This window comes from Carcharodon carcharias, chromosome 27 (assembly GCF_017639515.1).
Source record: "Carcharodon carcharias isolate sCarCar2 chromosome 27, sCarCar2.pri, whole genome shotgun sequence".
Lineage (NCBI taxonomy): Eukaryota > Metazoa > Chordata > Chondrichthyes > Lamniformes > Lamnidae > Carcharodon > Carcharodon carcharias.
Window position 1 is genome coordinate 10,057,846 of NC_054493.1, and position 14,466 is coordinate 10,072,311.

General features: G+C 45.3%; 1 gene segment (V, D, J or C); it reads right to left on the bottom strand.

Annotated features, from left to right (window-relative positions):
• Nucleotides 1-911: 911 nt before the first annotated feature.
• LOC121270157 lies at nt 912-9,679 on the bottom strand. The segment is given in 4 exon segments: nt 912-1,225; nt 8,757-8,798; nt 9,194-9,490; nt 9,637-9,679. Coding segments are annotated over 4 exon segments (696 nt in total).
• Between the last annotated feature and the right edge of the window lie 4,787 nt (nt 9,680-14,466).

Here is a 14,466-nt window from a genome sequence, read left to right on the forward strand (position 1 = left end):
TTCTGGTGAAGTAATACTAGGTGGTGCAAGCACTATTATTAATATTCTGTTTGTTACTATATTCTTTAATTTGTCTGTATATTTCATTTTTCAACTTCCTTCAAGATGCACATCAATTCAGAGACAGAGATATGGAAATAAAGAGCTACAGAGTGACACAAAGACACTCAAAGAGAGCGACAAAAATGGAGAGAGAGAGAGAAGGTCCAAATACTGAGTTTTAATGTAACGGTTAACACTGCATTCAGTATACGAATTCAGTCCCGTCTTCCGGCTCTGATTGGCAATAGAGAATGAAAAAAAACATGCAGTTATAAAGTGCCTTTCATGACATCAGAACTTTACAAAGCACTTAACAGTCAAAGAAGGCTGTGGAGTGCCTTTATGTGGGAAAAATGACAGGCAATTTACACACGGAAAGCTTCCATAAACAACAAGGTGAGAATGACCTGGTGATCTACTTCTGTGATGTTGATTCGGGGGCGGGGGTGGGGGTGTGGAGGCCGGTGTGGTGTTGGTTAGGTGGTGGGGTGGGGGATGAAAATTGATATACAACCTGTCAGTCAGTCATCGAAGCTACCATTTCCACTCATGCCTCGCAGAGATGTAATTTCCTGTGCATGTTTCAGGTGGTTCCCTCATTGTTCACGCGGAGGATGTGTTGCGTCCCATGCCATGTGGTCCAGGATTTATGAAGTTACTGTTGTGGGCCTGAGACTCTGTTGCTGCTATGATTCTTATTCTGATAACATGTTGCCTTTCACCTGTTTGACACCGATATTCATGACCATTCAACCCACTGAGGAAATGGGGCCCGTGTTTCAGGATCCACCGGGCATCATGGTGAGTTATGGAGGCAGTTCAATCCCCACCATGTTCATGTATTTGTACAGATGTCTCCGAGTTCTGTATCACTGTGCTGTGCGTCGACTCAGTGCACAGTAATACACAGCGGAGTCGCTCAATTGTGGTTTGGAGATCTTCAACCGGCTGCTTTTCTCGGCAGAATCGATAGAAGCAAAAATTTTACCCACGGCAGCGTTTTCTTTGTTCTCCTCTCCTGAAATGTGTCTCTCAAGCAGGTATTCCGGAGCCTGTCCTGGGGACTGACCGTACCAGTGTACTGTGTACTGACAGAACCCTGAATATTCACAGCTTAAAGTAACAGTGTCACCGGCAGCACCGGTTTGGAGATGCGGACTCCGGGATACCAGAGAACTGGAACCTGTAGGGTAAAAAATAAACATTATTTGTTGGCTTAACTACTGTTTACCCGGGGGAATTTGTTAATAGCTCTTGATTTTGCGGTAATTTCCTTCACTTGGTGCCTGTTCGAACCATATTCACGGTTATTAAATGTCGTCAAGATGATACAGGAGGATGATAATTTATTTTACAGAGCATGTTCTTCAGATCTGGAATGCATGGTGAAAATGGGTGGTAGGAGCAGATTCAACAGTAACTTTCAAATGGATGATGGATCTGTGCTGGAACAGGGATAAATGCAGGTCTATGGGGAAAATGCCCGGTTAACGGGGACAATTGGATTGCACTTTTAAAGGGGCAGCCAATGCACAAGTGCCCGAATGTCATCCTTCCGTGTTAGATGTTTCTGTGATGTATATTAAATTTCTGTTTGTATTTTCTTTGGTGAGAGACAAACCCGAAGGAATCTCTTATTATCAATGACGTAATCAGTTGCCGAAAATAATTAATCGGTAGCGACACAGCTGCATTGCATCACTGCGCACAGCAAGATCCAAAAAAAAGCGATGAGCTTAATGATCCGATTGGGCCAAACTGATAGTGAACATCAATGGTCAAAGGTCAATTATTTACTGGAGTTTAACACTGCTCTGGAGTTTCAATCAGCCGTTCGTTTCATTTCCCTATTTTCATCCATCAACAGCGTCTAATTTATTCCATTTCCATTTAACTTGAAATCTTTACATTCAGTTCCCCTTCATTTTTACATTTACTTTGTGCTGTTCGCGCTTCTTACAATCGTGGGAACTTTTCCCAAAGTCTCTCAGTTGTCGGTTGGTTTCAGTCTGTTCAGTTTCCACAGTGGTTTTACTGTTACTCACTGGGATCTGCTTCTTCCGGCTCTCTGACAATTTAAGTTCTTTCTGCCCATTGACTGATTCTGTCCCGGGTGCTCTGGGCGGATATTTCTCTAAGTTTTACATTGTACAGGATCTGCAGAAGATGAAAAGGCTATTCGGTCCAACAGAGTAATGGTGAAATGATGATTGCAGCAAGCAATGTTTGATTTCCAGGTCTGGATAATTCAGAGTTTCCAGTTCCAGTGATAAAACATGAAGCCACACACAGAGGGACAGTGAAATGGGTGTGGACACTGTGTTTGGGACTTGGTTTAAATCTCACACTCCCTGTCTTGGTGAAATCTTTTCATTGTGTATAAACTGTCCCGGATCGAACAACACGTTCTGTTGAAATAAGCCTTGTGAAACGGCCGCGGTCAAATGTTCCTGGAAACTGACGGGGAGAAAGACATGCGGCTACTGAATAATCCAGGTAGGTACCCAATGGGCATAAACGGGCCAACGAACGACTTCAGGAGCACAGGACCTCACACGGTTTTGGACGAACGTACGTCACTCAAACGTCGTCGAGTGTTGAATCGACATTTGAGTAGCACCCGATGAGCTGCCGCTGATCCCCAATGTGCAATCGAAGATATAAACCTCATCTGATTCAGCGGAAAAGAAAATAAAGAGCTGAAAAGACCTTTCTATCCATACACAAGTTTTGCACATGAAATATTGTCGAAATTCCTTCTGATTCTGAATGGTACAGGCCTGAAACAGCGCAGAACAGCGCATGACGTAAACATGTTTTGCCTCAGAGCTACCACAAATATAACTTGTACTTTAAAACACATTTAATAAAATGAGATTTCCCTTCAGCAGGTAGTGACAGTGATCTGCGTGCAACATGAATTCTAAGAGGCCGATCACCCGAGTCATCGTCTGCAATGTGGGAACACGGATACATATTGCTATCATTATTACTAATACTCAGATTGTAGCAGCTTAAATTTAAGAGACCAAGGTTCTGTAAAAGTAATCGTAAAGTGAAATATTGATTGACTGTCTTTCAATCAGTATTTCTTTGCAAAATTCTACATTTCCTTTGTACCGTTTGTGCTTCTTGCATGAGAACGTTGCAATCGAGGGAACTTGTCCCAAACTCTCTCAGTTGTCGGTTGGTTTCAGTCTGTTCAGTTTCCGCTGTGGTTTTACTGTTACTTACTGGGAACTGCCTCTTCCGCCTCCCGGACAATTGCAATTTTTTCCGCCCATTTAGTGATTCACGGGCTGTCTAGTTGGAATTTTCCCTACGTTTTACTTTACACAGTATCTGCCTAAAGATGAATAATCCATTCGGCTCAAATGATTTATCCCTGTGTAGTTACTGCAGACCATTCCCCATGCACCCGAAATCTAATTGATAATTTCCAGTCAACCCCCCACGTCGGTCTAAAACAAAAATAAAAATACCTGGAAAAACTCAGCAGGTCTGCCAGCATCTGTGGAGAGGAACACAGTTAACGTTTCGAGTCCACATGACTCTTCAACAGAATTAAGGAAAAATAGAAAAGGGGTGAAATATAAGCTGGTTTAAGGGGGTGGGTGGGACACGAAGAGATGGATAGAGGGCCAGTGACAGGTGGAGATAACCAAAAGTAGTCACAGACAAAAGGACAAAGAGGTGTTGAAGGTGGTGATATTATCTAAAGGAATGTGCTAATTAAGGGTAGAAAGCAGGATGAGCAAGGTAGATAGCCCTATTTGGGGTGGGGTGGAGTGAAGGAATCGAAAAAGGCTAAAAGGTAGAGATAAAACAATAGATGGAAAGACATTTAAAAATAATGGAAATAGGTGGGAAAAGAAAAATCTAAATAAATTATTGGAAAAAACAAAAAGGGAGGGGGGGAAATCGGAAAGGCGGTGGGGATGGAGGAGAGAGTTCATGATCTAAAATTGTTGAACTCAATATTCAGTCCAGAAGGCTGTAAAGTGCCTAGTCAGAAGATGGCGTGCTGTTCCTCCAGTATGGGTTGAGCTTCACTGGAACAATGCAGCAAGCCAATGACGGACATGTGGGCATGAGAGAAGGGTGGAGTGTTGAAATGCAAGCGACAGGAAGGTCTGGGTAATGCTTGCGGACAGACCGAAGGTGTTCTGCAAAGCAGTCACCTAGTCTGCGTTTGGTCTCTTCAATGTAGAGGAAACTGCATTGGGAGCAACAAATGCAGTAGACTAAGTTGAGGGAAGTACAAGTGAGATGATGCTTCACTTCAAATGAGTGCTTGGGCCCTTGGACAGTGAGGAGAGGGGAAGTAAAGGCGCAGGTGTTGCATCTTCTGTGGTTGCATGGCAAGATGCTGTGGGAGGGGGTTGAGGTGTAGCGGGTGACGGAGGAGTGGACCAGGGTGTCACAGAGAGAACGATCCCTATGGAATGCTGCCAGGGGCGGGTGAAGGGAAGATGTGTTTGGTGGTGGCATCACACTGGAGTTGGCAGAAATGGCGGAGGATGATCCTTTGAATGCGGAGGCTGGTGGGGTGATAATTGAGGACAAAGGGGACCCTATCATTTTTCTGGGAGGGAGAAGAAGGTGTGAGGGTGGATGCGCGGGAGATGGGCTGGACACAGTTGAGGGCCCTGTCAACCACCATGGGTGGAAAACCTCGGTTAAGGAAGAAGGAGGACATGTCAGAGGAACTGTTTTTGAAAGTGGCATCATCAGAACAGATGCGACGGAGGCAAAAGAAACTGAGAAAATGGAATGGAGTCCTTACAGGAAGCGGGGTGTCAGGAGCTGTAGTCGAGGTATCTGTGGGAGTCGGAAGGCTTCTAATGGGTATTGGTGGACAGTCTATCACCAGAAATTGAGACAGAGAGGTCAAGGAAGGGAAGGGAAGTGTCAGAGATGGACCATATGAAAATGATGGAGGGGTGGAAATTGGAAACAAAATTAATAAATTTTTCCAGGTCCAGACGAGAGCATGAAGCAGCACCGAAGTAATCATCGATGTACCGGAGAAAGAGTTGTGGAAGGGGGCCGGAGTAGGACTGGAACAAGGAATGTTCCACATACCCCATAAAGAGACAGGCATAGCTGGGGCCCATGCGGGTACCCATAGCCACAGCTTTTATTTGGAGGAAGTGAGAGGAGTTTAAGGAGAAATTGTTCTGTGTGAGAAGAAGTTCAGCCAGACGGAGGAGAGTCGTGGTGGATGGGGATTGTTCGGGCCTCTGTTTGAGGAAGAAGCAGGGAGCCATCAGACCATCCCGGTGGGGGATGGAGGTGTAGAGGGATTGGAAGTCCATGGTGAAGAGGAGGCATTTGGGGCCAGGGAACTGGAAATTGTTGATATAATGTAGGGTGTCAGAGGAATCACGGATGTAGGTGGGAAGGGACTGGACAAGGAGAGAGACAATGGCGTCAAGATAGCAAGAAATTAGTTCCATGGGGCAGGAACAAGCTGACACGATCAGTCTGTCGGGACAGTCCTGTTTGTGGATTTTGGGTAGTAGGTAGAAGGGGTCCAAGGTTGGGAGACTATCAGGTTGGAAGCTTTGGAAGGAAGACCTCCAGAGGAGATGAGCTCAATGACAGTCCTGGAGACAATGGCGTGATGTTCAGTGGTGGGGCATGGTCCGGGGGAGGAAGGAGGAAGTGTCTGTGAGTTGACGCTCAGTCTCTGCGAGGTAGAGGTCAGTGTGGCAGACAACAACAGAACCACCCTTGTCAGCGGGTTTGATCACAATGTCAGGGTTGGACCTGAGAGAACGGAGTGCAGCAAATTCAGAGAGAGACAGGTTAGAATGGGTGAGTGGAGCAGAGAAATTGAGATGACTATTGTCACGCCGACAGTTCTCAATGAAAAGATCAAGAGAAGGTAAGAATCCAGAGGGAGGGGTCCAGGTGGAGAGAGAATATTGGAGGTGGGTAAAGGGATCTGTTGCATGGGGAGAGGACTCCTGCCCAAAGAAGTGGGCACGGAGACAAAGGCGGCGGAAGAAGAGTTCAGCAATGTGCCAAGCCCAAAATTCATTGAGATGAGTGCATAAGGGTATGAAACTAAGTCCTTTGCTGAACACTGACCGCTCAGCATCGGAGAGGGGAAGGTCAGGTGGTATGGTGAATACACGGCCGGGGGTGGGATTGGAAGACGGGATGGGGCCAGAGGGACAGGCAGGGGTGGAGGGTCCAGGATGGGTGTTGATGTTGATGAGTTGTTGGAGCTTGCGTTCCTTTGCACCTGAAAGAAAGAGACAAAGTTTCTTGTTGAGGCGTCAGATGAGATGAAGAATAAAATGAAACTGAGGGCACACGCAGCTTTGAGAAAGGGGGTGGCGGTGCTGCTGGACGGAGAGGTCGAGTGTGTTCATATGGCGGCGCATGGCACTGAGTGTGGATCTCAGAATGTGACGGGAATAGCAGTCCGAGGAGCATTGTATGTCCCGGAGATACCTGTAATCCTGGGTGGGTTCGAAACATGAGGGATGGAATTTCAGTTGAAATCCATGTGGGGTAAGTCGGAGACAGAGACAGTCACTGAGAAAAGAGATATGGCTGTGAAAGTGGGTTTTAGTAAACAACTTTTCAAACAGGAGAGAAATGGAAAACAATGAAGGTGAACAGGCAAAAGAGAGACACGAAAATCCTGACGGAGAGAAGAGCAAAACTTCTTCAAGGTAGGCATTCCTTGAAGAGAAGTGCCAGTCAATTAAACACTAAGATAAAAGCAAAAAACTGCTGATGCTGGAAATCCAAAACAAAAACAAAAATACCTGGAAAAAATCAGCAGGTGTGGCTATGTCGGTCTGTTCCGTTCTCCCTACTGTACTTTCAAGTCTTCCCATAAATACATCAATACTATTTGCTCCAACCACTCCCTTTGGCAGCAAATTCCACATTCTAATCTGCCTGTTTTTACACTCCTTCTTCATGTATTTATTTGTTCTGTTAGAGATTATCTTATGTTAATGGCTCCAGCTTCACCCACAAATAAACAGCTATTCCACAACCACCCAAATGAACCCGTTCATTACTTAACGATTTCTATGAATTCTCCTTTTTCTCTGTTCTCCAGAGACAAGAGACCCGGCCTGATCATTCTCTCCACAGAGATATGGGTTGTTCCTGATTTCTTTTCTCAGAAGCGTAACAGATCAAAGCAGTTAATATAACAAACAGAAGCAGGAGCGGCCATATTACCTTTCAAACCTTTTCCGCCATTCAATAATATCCTGACTCATCTCCTAGCTCAAAATCGCTTTGCCGGAATGTCCCCATATCATTTGATTCTTTTAGTATCCCGAAATCTATTGAACACTTCCTTTAATACACTCAACCACTGAGCATCCACAGCTCTCTAAGGTAGAGAATGTCATAGATTCACAACAATGGTTTCACTGATGAAATTTCTCTTCTTCTCATTTCTCAAGGCCGAATCCTTATTCTGAAAGTGTGGGCCATGGTTAGAGACTTCTCAGCTTGGAGAAATACCCACTGGGAATCTATCCTGTCCTGGATGTTAGATGTTCCAATGAGATTACATTTCATTCCTCTAGACTCTAGGGAACATAGGCCCAGACTACTCAATCTCCTCTTATAGGACAATCCCTTTAGCCCAGAAATCAGTCTGATTAACCTTTGTTGCACTCCCTCCAAGGCATGTAGATCCTTCCTTAAGCAAAGAGATCATAACTTTAAACAACATTCCAAACTGGAGTCGATTTCAGTCCTTCCCTCCATGCACCTCACCAACTACCCTGGGCTCGGATTGTACTTTGAATGGGCCAGAGATCCTCCAATCCTTCCCCTTTCGATGAATTATTTCTTGCTGCTTCTAAATGAACATTCCCCAGTTTATAAATGTTTCCTTATGTCCTTGTTCTCCTTTATGAGACTAATGCATCATCCTCACTGTCTCACTGCGCTGTGCTGTTTTAATTCACAGTAATCAGGGATACAGATAAATTACAGCAATCCCATTTCTCAAACATCTACATTCAATATAGAGAAGTGTCTGCAATTCCAAACTTCCACATTTCGGTCTGAGGGCAGAAAAGGATGAGAGTGATTGGTTTATGATGGCAATTGAAAGAAGTGTTCTTTTCGAAGAGTGAAACTAATAGAGAACAATTGTCATTCCGGTGTTGACAATCGGAAGCTTTAAATACCTGACTTGATTTAAGATATCTTGCAGGGGGCAATGTCACTAATTTCAATCACTGGTTGCTCAATAATAAAAATTCCATCTGGATCCACATCTTATATCTGAAGTCCCTTGTGGTACTCTCCCCCTTTTCTCCTGGGTCAGCTATGCCGCTGCAGGTATCCAAACTGGCCACAGTTATGTTGAGTTTATTCACCCGTTACCTCATTCACATTGCTCAGGTCGGACTGCAATCAGCTGCCCAGTAGAGAGCTCTGTGACCTCACTTCCAGGCTCTAAGGGACAGACAGAGCGCCCTCGGTCACAGTTAACACTGGGAGTGGAGTCCGGATTGTCGACAATCTGTGCTCATTAACAGCGATTCAGAGTGTGTGAGTCCGTGATGTTAATGTTGTCCCCGATGCTCCCGTTAAACCAATAATGGTCCAGATTCCGTCAACTCCCACATCCCACCCAAACTCCACTGATATCAATAATAAACTGATGGTGAACATTACCTGGGACACGCTGTAACCCGGCGGGGTTTGGAGTCACTTACCGGCTGTGACAGTCACCACCGTCCCGGATCCATCCACATAATCTTATTTTCACCACAGTGACCCCGCTCTCAGTCTCTCCGGTACAACAATCATTGACACTTCAAACTGCAGGGAAATCATCATCAGACAGTAGAAACTGCCCAGTTATTCAGCGGATTAAAATAAAGAAACAATATTCAATGTTTCAAAGCTTCTGTCGGTTCAAACTGTTCTTTGTGAGGCCCTGAGCTCTGAGCAATTGGCCCCGGGAACGAGATGCTCGCTTCATATAAACCGAGAGAAATATCAAAGAAAGCTAACTGAATGGTGGAAATTACAATGAAATGTAACCAGATTACAGTGATAATAACATCATCCCGACATTTCACTATCCGGGTCCGGAGAATTTATAATCTGATCGTACAAAGGTATTTGCTCAGGTCTACCCCACTGTGACTGTACCGCATGTTGGACCTATACTGAGCTTTACAGTAATAGGTGGCGGTGTCTTCAACTCTCACATCCCGAATTTCCAGCGTAAATGTCTTTTCTGCTTCATTCACCGATAAAACAAATCTCCCTCCGTTGGAGATCCGCTTCCGCTCTGTCCCGGTCTGGGTTTGTCTGAAGAAATCCGCGCCCGTCAAAGGACGAGCGAAAAAACCGCCATAGAAAACACAGGTGATGGTGAGAGACTGACACTCCTTCCTGATCACCGCTGCCGGGGTCTGTGTCACTGACTGACTGAAAGAGCCTGGAAATTAAACAGAGAGAGTTTACTGGACCATCAGAGCCAAACCACAGAAGGGGTTAAAACCCCAGACAGTGTCTGTAATTGGAATGGACTCGGGCAGCTTTATATTAATCCATACAATGTTGGTTTGTTTGATCGATACTCACGGTGTAAACAGATACACAAGGTGAAAACAAGGAGGATTCCCATCGTTCTGCTGCCTGGAGATGGGGGTTTATATGACGGGGAGCTGGAGACTGCAGCCCTGGACTGCACTGGGTGACCGGACCTCAGAGCTGGACTGAAATATTTAAGGGGTGCAGATTTGATTTTCACAGGGCAGTTCCGCTGTGATCATTGATGGGCCGCACCATTCCAGAGTCGCTGTCTAAGTGCTGTGTGAATAAGACACAGGTTTATAAAAGGAGGCTGCAATTTTCTGCCTCTTCATTTGGATTGTGATCCGGATGTGAACGCTCCTCTTGCAATACTCGCGGTACGGAGTGGGGAAGGGGAGCTTTACTTTCTGCCAGTTACGCTGCCGCCTTCAAATCCCCGCAATGATGAACTGGGAGGTCGGAGCATGTGTTTGTATCGGGTGGTGTTTGAGAGACGGCGCTTCCCATCAGTCGCTCACCCTGACCAGTAAAGCCAGTGGGATCGAGGTGCTGAACGGTGACCTGGCACGACACCAGAGAGGCAGGGACACCCGGGAGACTTTAATCCAACGAACTTTCAGTTATCCCCACACAAATGGGTCTGCAAGCCAGCATTACCTGGCGCATCCATACGCGGCACTTTAGTGCGACATCTGTCACTTCATCAGGTGCAACAAGGGGCTTTGGACACAAATCTCAATATCCACTCAAACACAAATGACACATCTGTGAAACATACAAATGCAGCACAAAGGAACCACCCTCGGTCATGGAAACACATGTGGATTTTATTTTGATCCATCATTTGGTCCAATAAATTTGCCTCATATTTCCTTTCCATGCCCGTGCAGTTTATATTTACCGCGCCGTCGCTATAGTGTCTGATCACGATTGTCTTATTGAATGAGACAAACAGAAACTATATTTATTGATTGACTTTAAGTCCGATATCAATGCGAAAACTCCAAAGTAACTTTCACGACGCCTGGAGGTGTTTACGCGTCATTTCTTGCTCGCTGTTTTGTCCTATTCTGTCTTCACTCCCAATTTACCGTATTTATATCCATGTGTTTTACTGCGGAGGGAATGTTTACTGCAAGGAGAGATTGACCCAGCAGAGAGTCATCAAGGCAAAGGGACAGACAAGCTAAAAAGGTCAGAGCGAGGGAGAGGGAACCAACCAGAGAAAGAAACTATCTGCAGCTCTCATTCATTGGTGCGTAGCTGTCATCAGCTCGGACAGACAAGTGAATCCTCTCCTTGGGAAACGCCCCTCTCTGTCTCAATAACTGGAGCCCAATTCTGTTCTGGGTTTCACTTTAATATCAGTCTAGAGGGACCAATATATTTAGAAGAGCCTGTGATTTTTTTTTGTCGAGCTCGATACCAGACACCATGAGCTCACCATGTATCTTACTGATAATGATAATAATAAATGGTGGAGCAGGCTTGAGGGGCCGAATGGCCTATGTTGCTCCTAATTCGTATGTTCGTATGTATGGAAACTCAGTACAGTCCTGCCAGGGAGAGGGTGTTCAGCAGTTGAAACCAGTGAGGACTCTGATCTCGGTGAAGGAAGGAAACCCTAGGAGGTGGGCAGGGAGAATTCAGAAACATTTGCTGGAGACCCCAAACCCCCAATAAGAACCTGCAGGTCCCCACGTTTGCAGCTTTGGGGCTTCTTTCCAGAAGCAGGCACAGATTAACGGCCGTTATCTTGGTTCATCTGGGAGCAGACGCATGTATGGCCACCTTGATGATGGAACAGAGAGTGGACGTGGCTTGAGGGTGTCTGTGACCAGGAAGAAAAATGACTAATTCATTGATTTTATTGTCAGTCTGCAGACAGGAGCTGGAGAACTGAACCCAGGCAGAGGAGTGGGAGGGAGAAAACTGGGAGTGGAGGAAAGAAACGGTGGAGATGGTGAGATGGGTTTGGATTTCAACCCAGGGAGGAGGGAGAGTGTGTGGGACGTGGATTTACAGCTTTGGGGGAACAAGAGAGAAAACAATATTCCATTAAAACTAGAACTGTCTGTTCTGAATTTCTATCCTGGACTGACAGTGATGACTTTTATAAACTCGTTTTCCAGGGTATTAGAAGGGAAGGGTTTGCAGATGTGAAACTTAATCCAAACATCTTCTGAAGGAGTCACTCGATTCACCAGGACCTGAATATCCTCAGACTTTGAATGTGGAAGGAGAAACGTTTGTCTGTTCTGTCAGTGGGTAAAGATTTTGAACTTCAGTGTGAGTGGAAAAACACCGAGACACACACACACACACCCGAGTGAGAGTGTTCAGTGCACTGACAGTGGAAAGAGCTTTAACCAGTCACACAGCCTGAAAAAACAACACAGCATTCACAGTGAGGAGAAACTGTCCACTTGTTCTGTGTGTGGGAAGGGATTCACTGTGTCATCCCACCTGCTGAGACATCAGCCAATCCACATTGAGGAGAAACCATTCAGCTGCGCGTCCTGTGGGAAGAGTTTCAGACAGTTATCCAACCTCACTGCTCACCAACGTACTCACACTGCAGAGAGACCGTTCACATGCTCCTTATGTGGGAAAGGATTCAGTCGGTCATCCAACCTCACCACACACCAGCAAATTCATACTGGGGAGGGACTGTTTACTTGCTCGCTGTGTGGGAATGGATTTGCAAAGTCTTTCAACCTGTTGACCCACCAACGCACTCACACTGAGAAGAGGCCATTCAAAAGCTGTGTGTGTGGGAAGGGATTCACTCAGGCACAATGCCTCCTGTGACATCAGCAAGTTCATAAGTGACTGCAGGGGTTGGATCCTGCTGTTCTTGCTGCTTGTAAGCTTGTTTAGTATTGATAGTCTGGCAATATTTTGTTTCTGCTGATGTTAACAACCCTATAACTGGCTGGAATTTAATATTCTGGTGATGTCACTGATTTTCAGGGCTGCAGTGTCCCTTTTTAAAAGCATCATCTGTGATCCTTCCCCTTAATTTCAAAAACTTTCAGTCAGAACCCATTGACAATAAAATTATGAACTGTTACTGCAATGGTAAATTGATATTTGGTGAAAAATCTACAATTCAGTATCTGAAAGATTTAACTGCAGGGTTCTAAATATTTTTTTCTCAATGCCAATGGGAAGAGGATAACCAGGGAAAGAGTGGGGCCTATTAGGGACCAATGGGCCTTGACATCTTGACCAACATTCAAGGCTATGGGCCAAGTGCTGGTAAATGGGATTAGATAGGTAGGTCAGGTGTTGATGTGATGTTTGGTTTGAGTTTTCTGTCCACAAATCCTCTCCTTTTAATATCCTGTAAAAGGGATTTCCAAAAATCATCACTGTGTGTCCAAGACAAAAACTCAGAACAGACAATTCTAATTTCTATAGAACATTTTTCCTCTCACGTTCTCCCAAAGCCACAGATCTCCATCCCACACAGTCTCTCTCCTCTCTGTGCTGAAATCCGAATAAAGTGTTAGAAAATCTTTCCATATCCTTTCAACAAATTTGTACAACTGGAGATAACAATATATTTAATAACTCACTTCATTCATGACTTAAAACAAAACATTTATCTGAAAAACCCTGACCGACCACACAGAATAGCAGACATTAACCTTGTGTCCAGAACTTACTGTGTGGAGATTTAATGAGCAATCGTGAGGTCTCTCCAAACCTCCCAGGGTGTCCTTCCTTCTTTCTCTCCCACGCTAAGTTAAAACTGGTATCAGTCTCAGGGCCCATTCTGGTTCCTGGTTCTCTCCCTGCTGACTACTTAACTCCAGTTAAATATTGAGAAGATTGAAGCCACTGTTTTTGGTCCCTGCTCCAACTTCCATTTCCCACTGACCAACTCCATCCCTCTCCTTGGCAATACTCTGAGATTAAACCAGTCTGTTCACAACTTTGGTGTCACATTTGATCCCAAGATGAATTTCTGATCTCATATCTGTGCCATCACTAAGACTGCCCGTTTCCAAGTCTGTAACTGCCCAACCTGTCTCAGCATATCTGCTGCTGAAACACTCATCTGCACCTTCGTTACCTCCAGACTCAACTGTTCCAATTCACTCCTGCCTGGTCTCCCACTTTGTACCCTCTGTAAACTTGAGGCCATCCAAACGGCTGCTGCCTGAGTTGAACTCACAGCAAGTCCCATCACCCATGTGCTCCCTGACTTGCATTGGCTCCCAGTCGAGCAATGTCTTGATTTTAAAATTTTCATCCTTGTTTTCAAATCCCTCCATGGCCTCATCCATCCCTATCTTTGTAATCTCCTCCAGTCCCACAACCCTCCGAGATATCTGTGTTGCTCTAATTCTGATCTCTTGTACATTCCCTACTCTGGCCGCCATGTCTTGTTCCCTCAGCCCCAAGCTCTGGAATTCCCTCCCTACATCTCTCCATCTATACCTCACTTCCCTCCTTTCAGACACTTTTTAAAACCTATCTCTTTGAATAAGCTTTTGGTCACCTGCTCTCCTATCTCCTCATGTGCCTCGGTATCACACTTTGTTTTATAATTTTCCTGTGAAATGCACTGGGATGGTTCCTGATGCTAAAGGCTCTATATAAATGCAAGTTGTTGTTGTTGACTGTAACCCTGACCTCCTGATTTACAATGAGTCATTGATTACACAACAAACTCTCTCTCTGATTTTTTGCCTCCCGCGGGTTTGCTGCCTCTATAAAGATGATGACCGTTAACTCAGGCCTGTCGCCGGGAGAAGCCACAAATGTTTCCCCCGCTCGATACAAACGCGGGACCAGAAGCTTCTTATTCAGATTTGGGGCCGACAGGCCTCACTCCAACTACAGCATCAGCACTGCGCATGCTTCAAC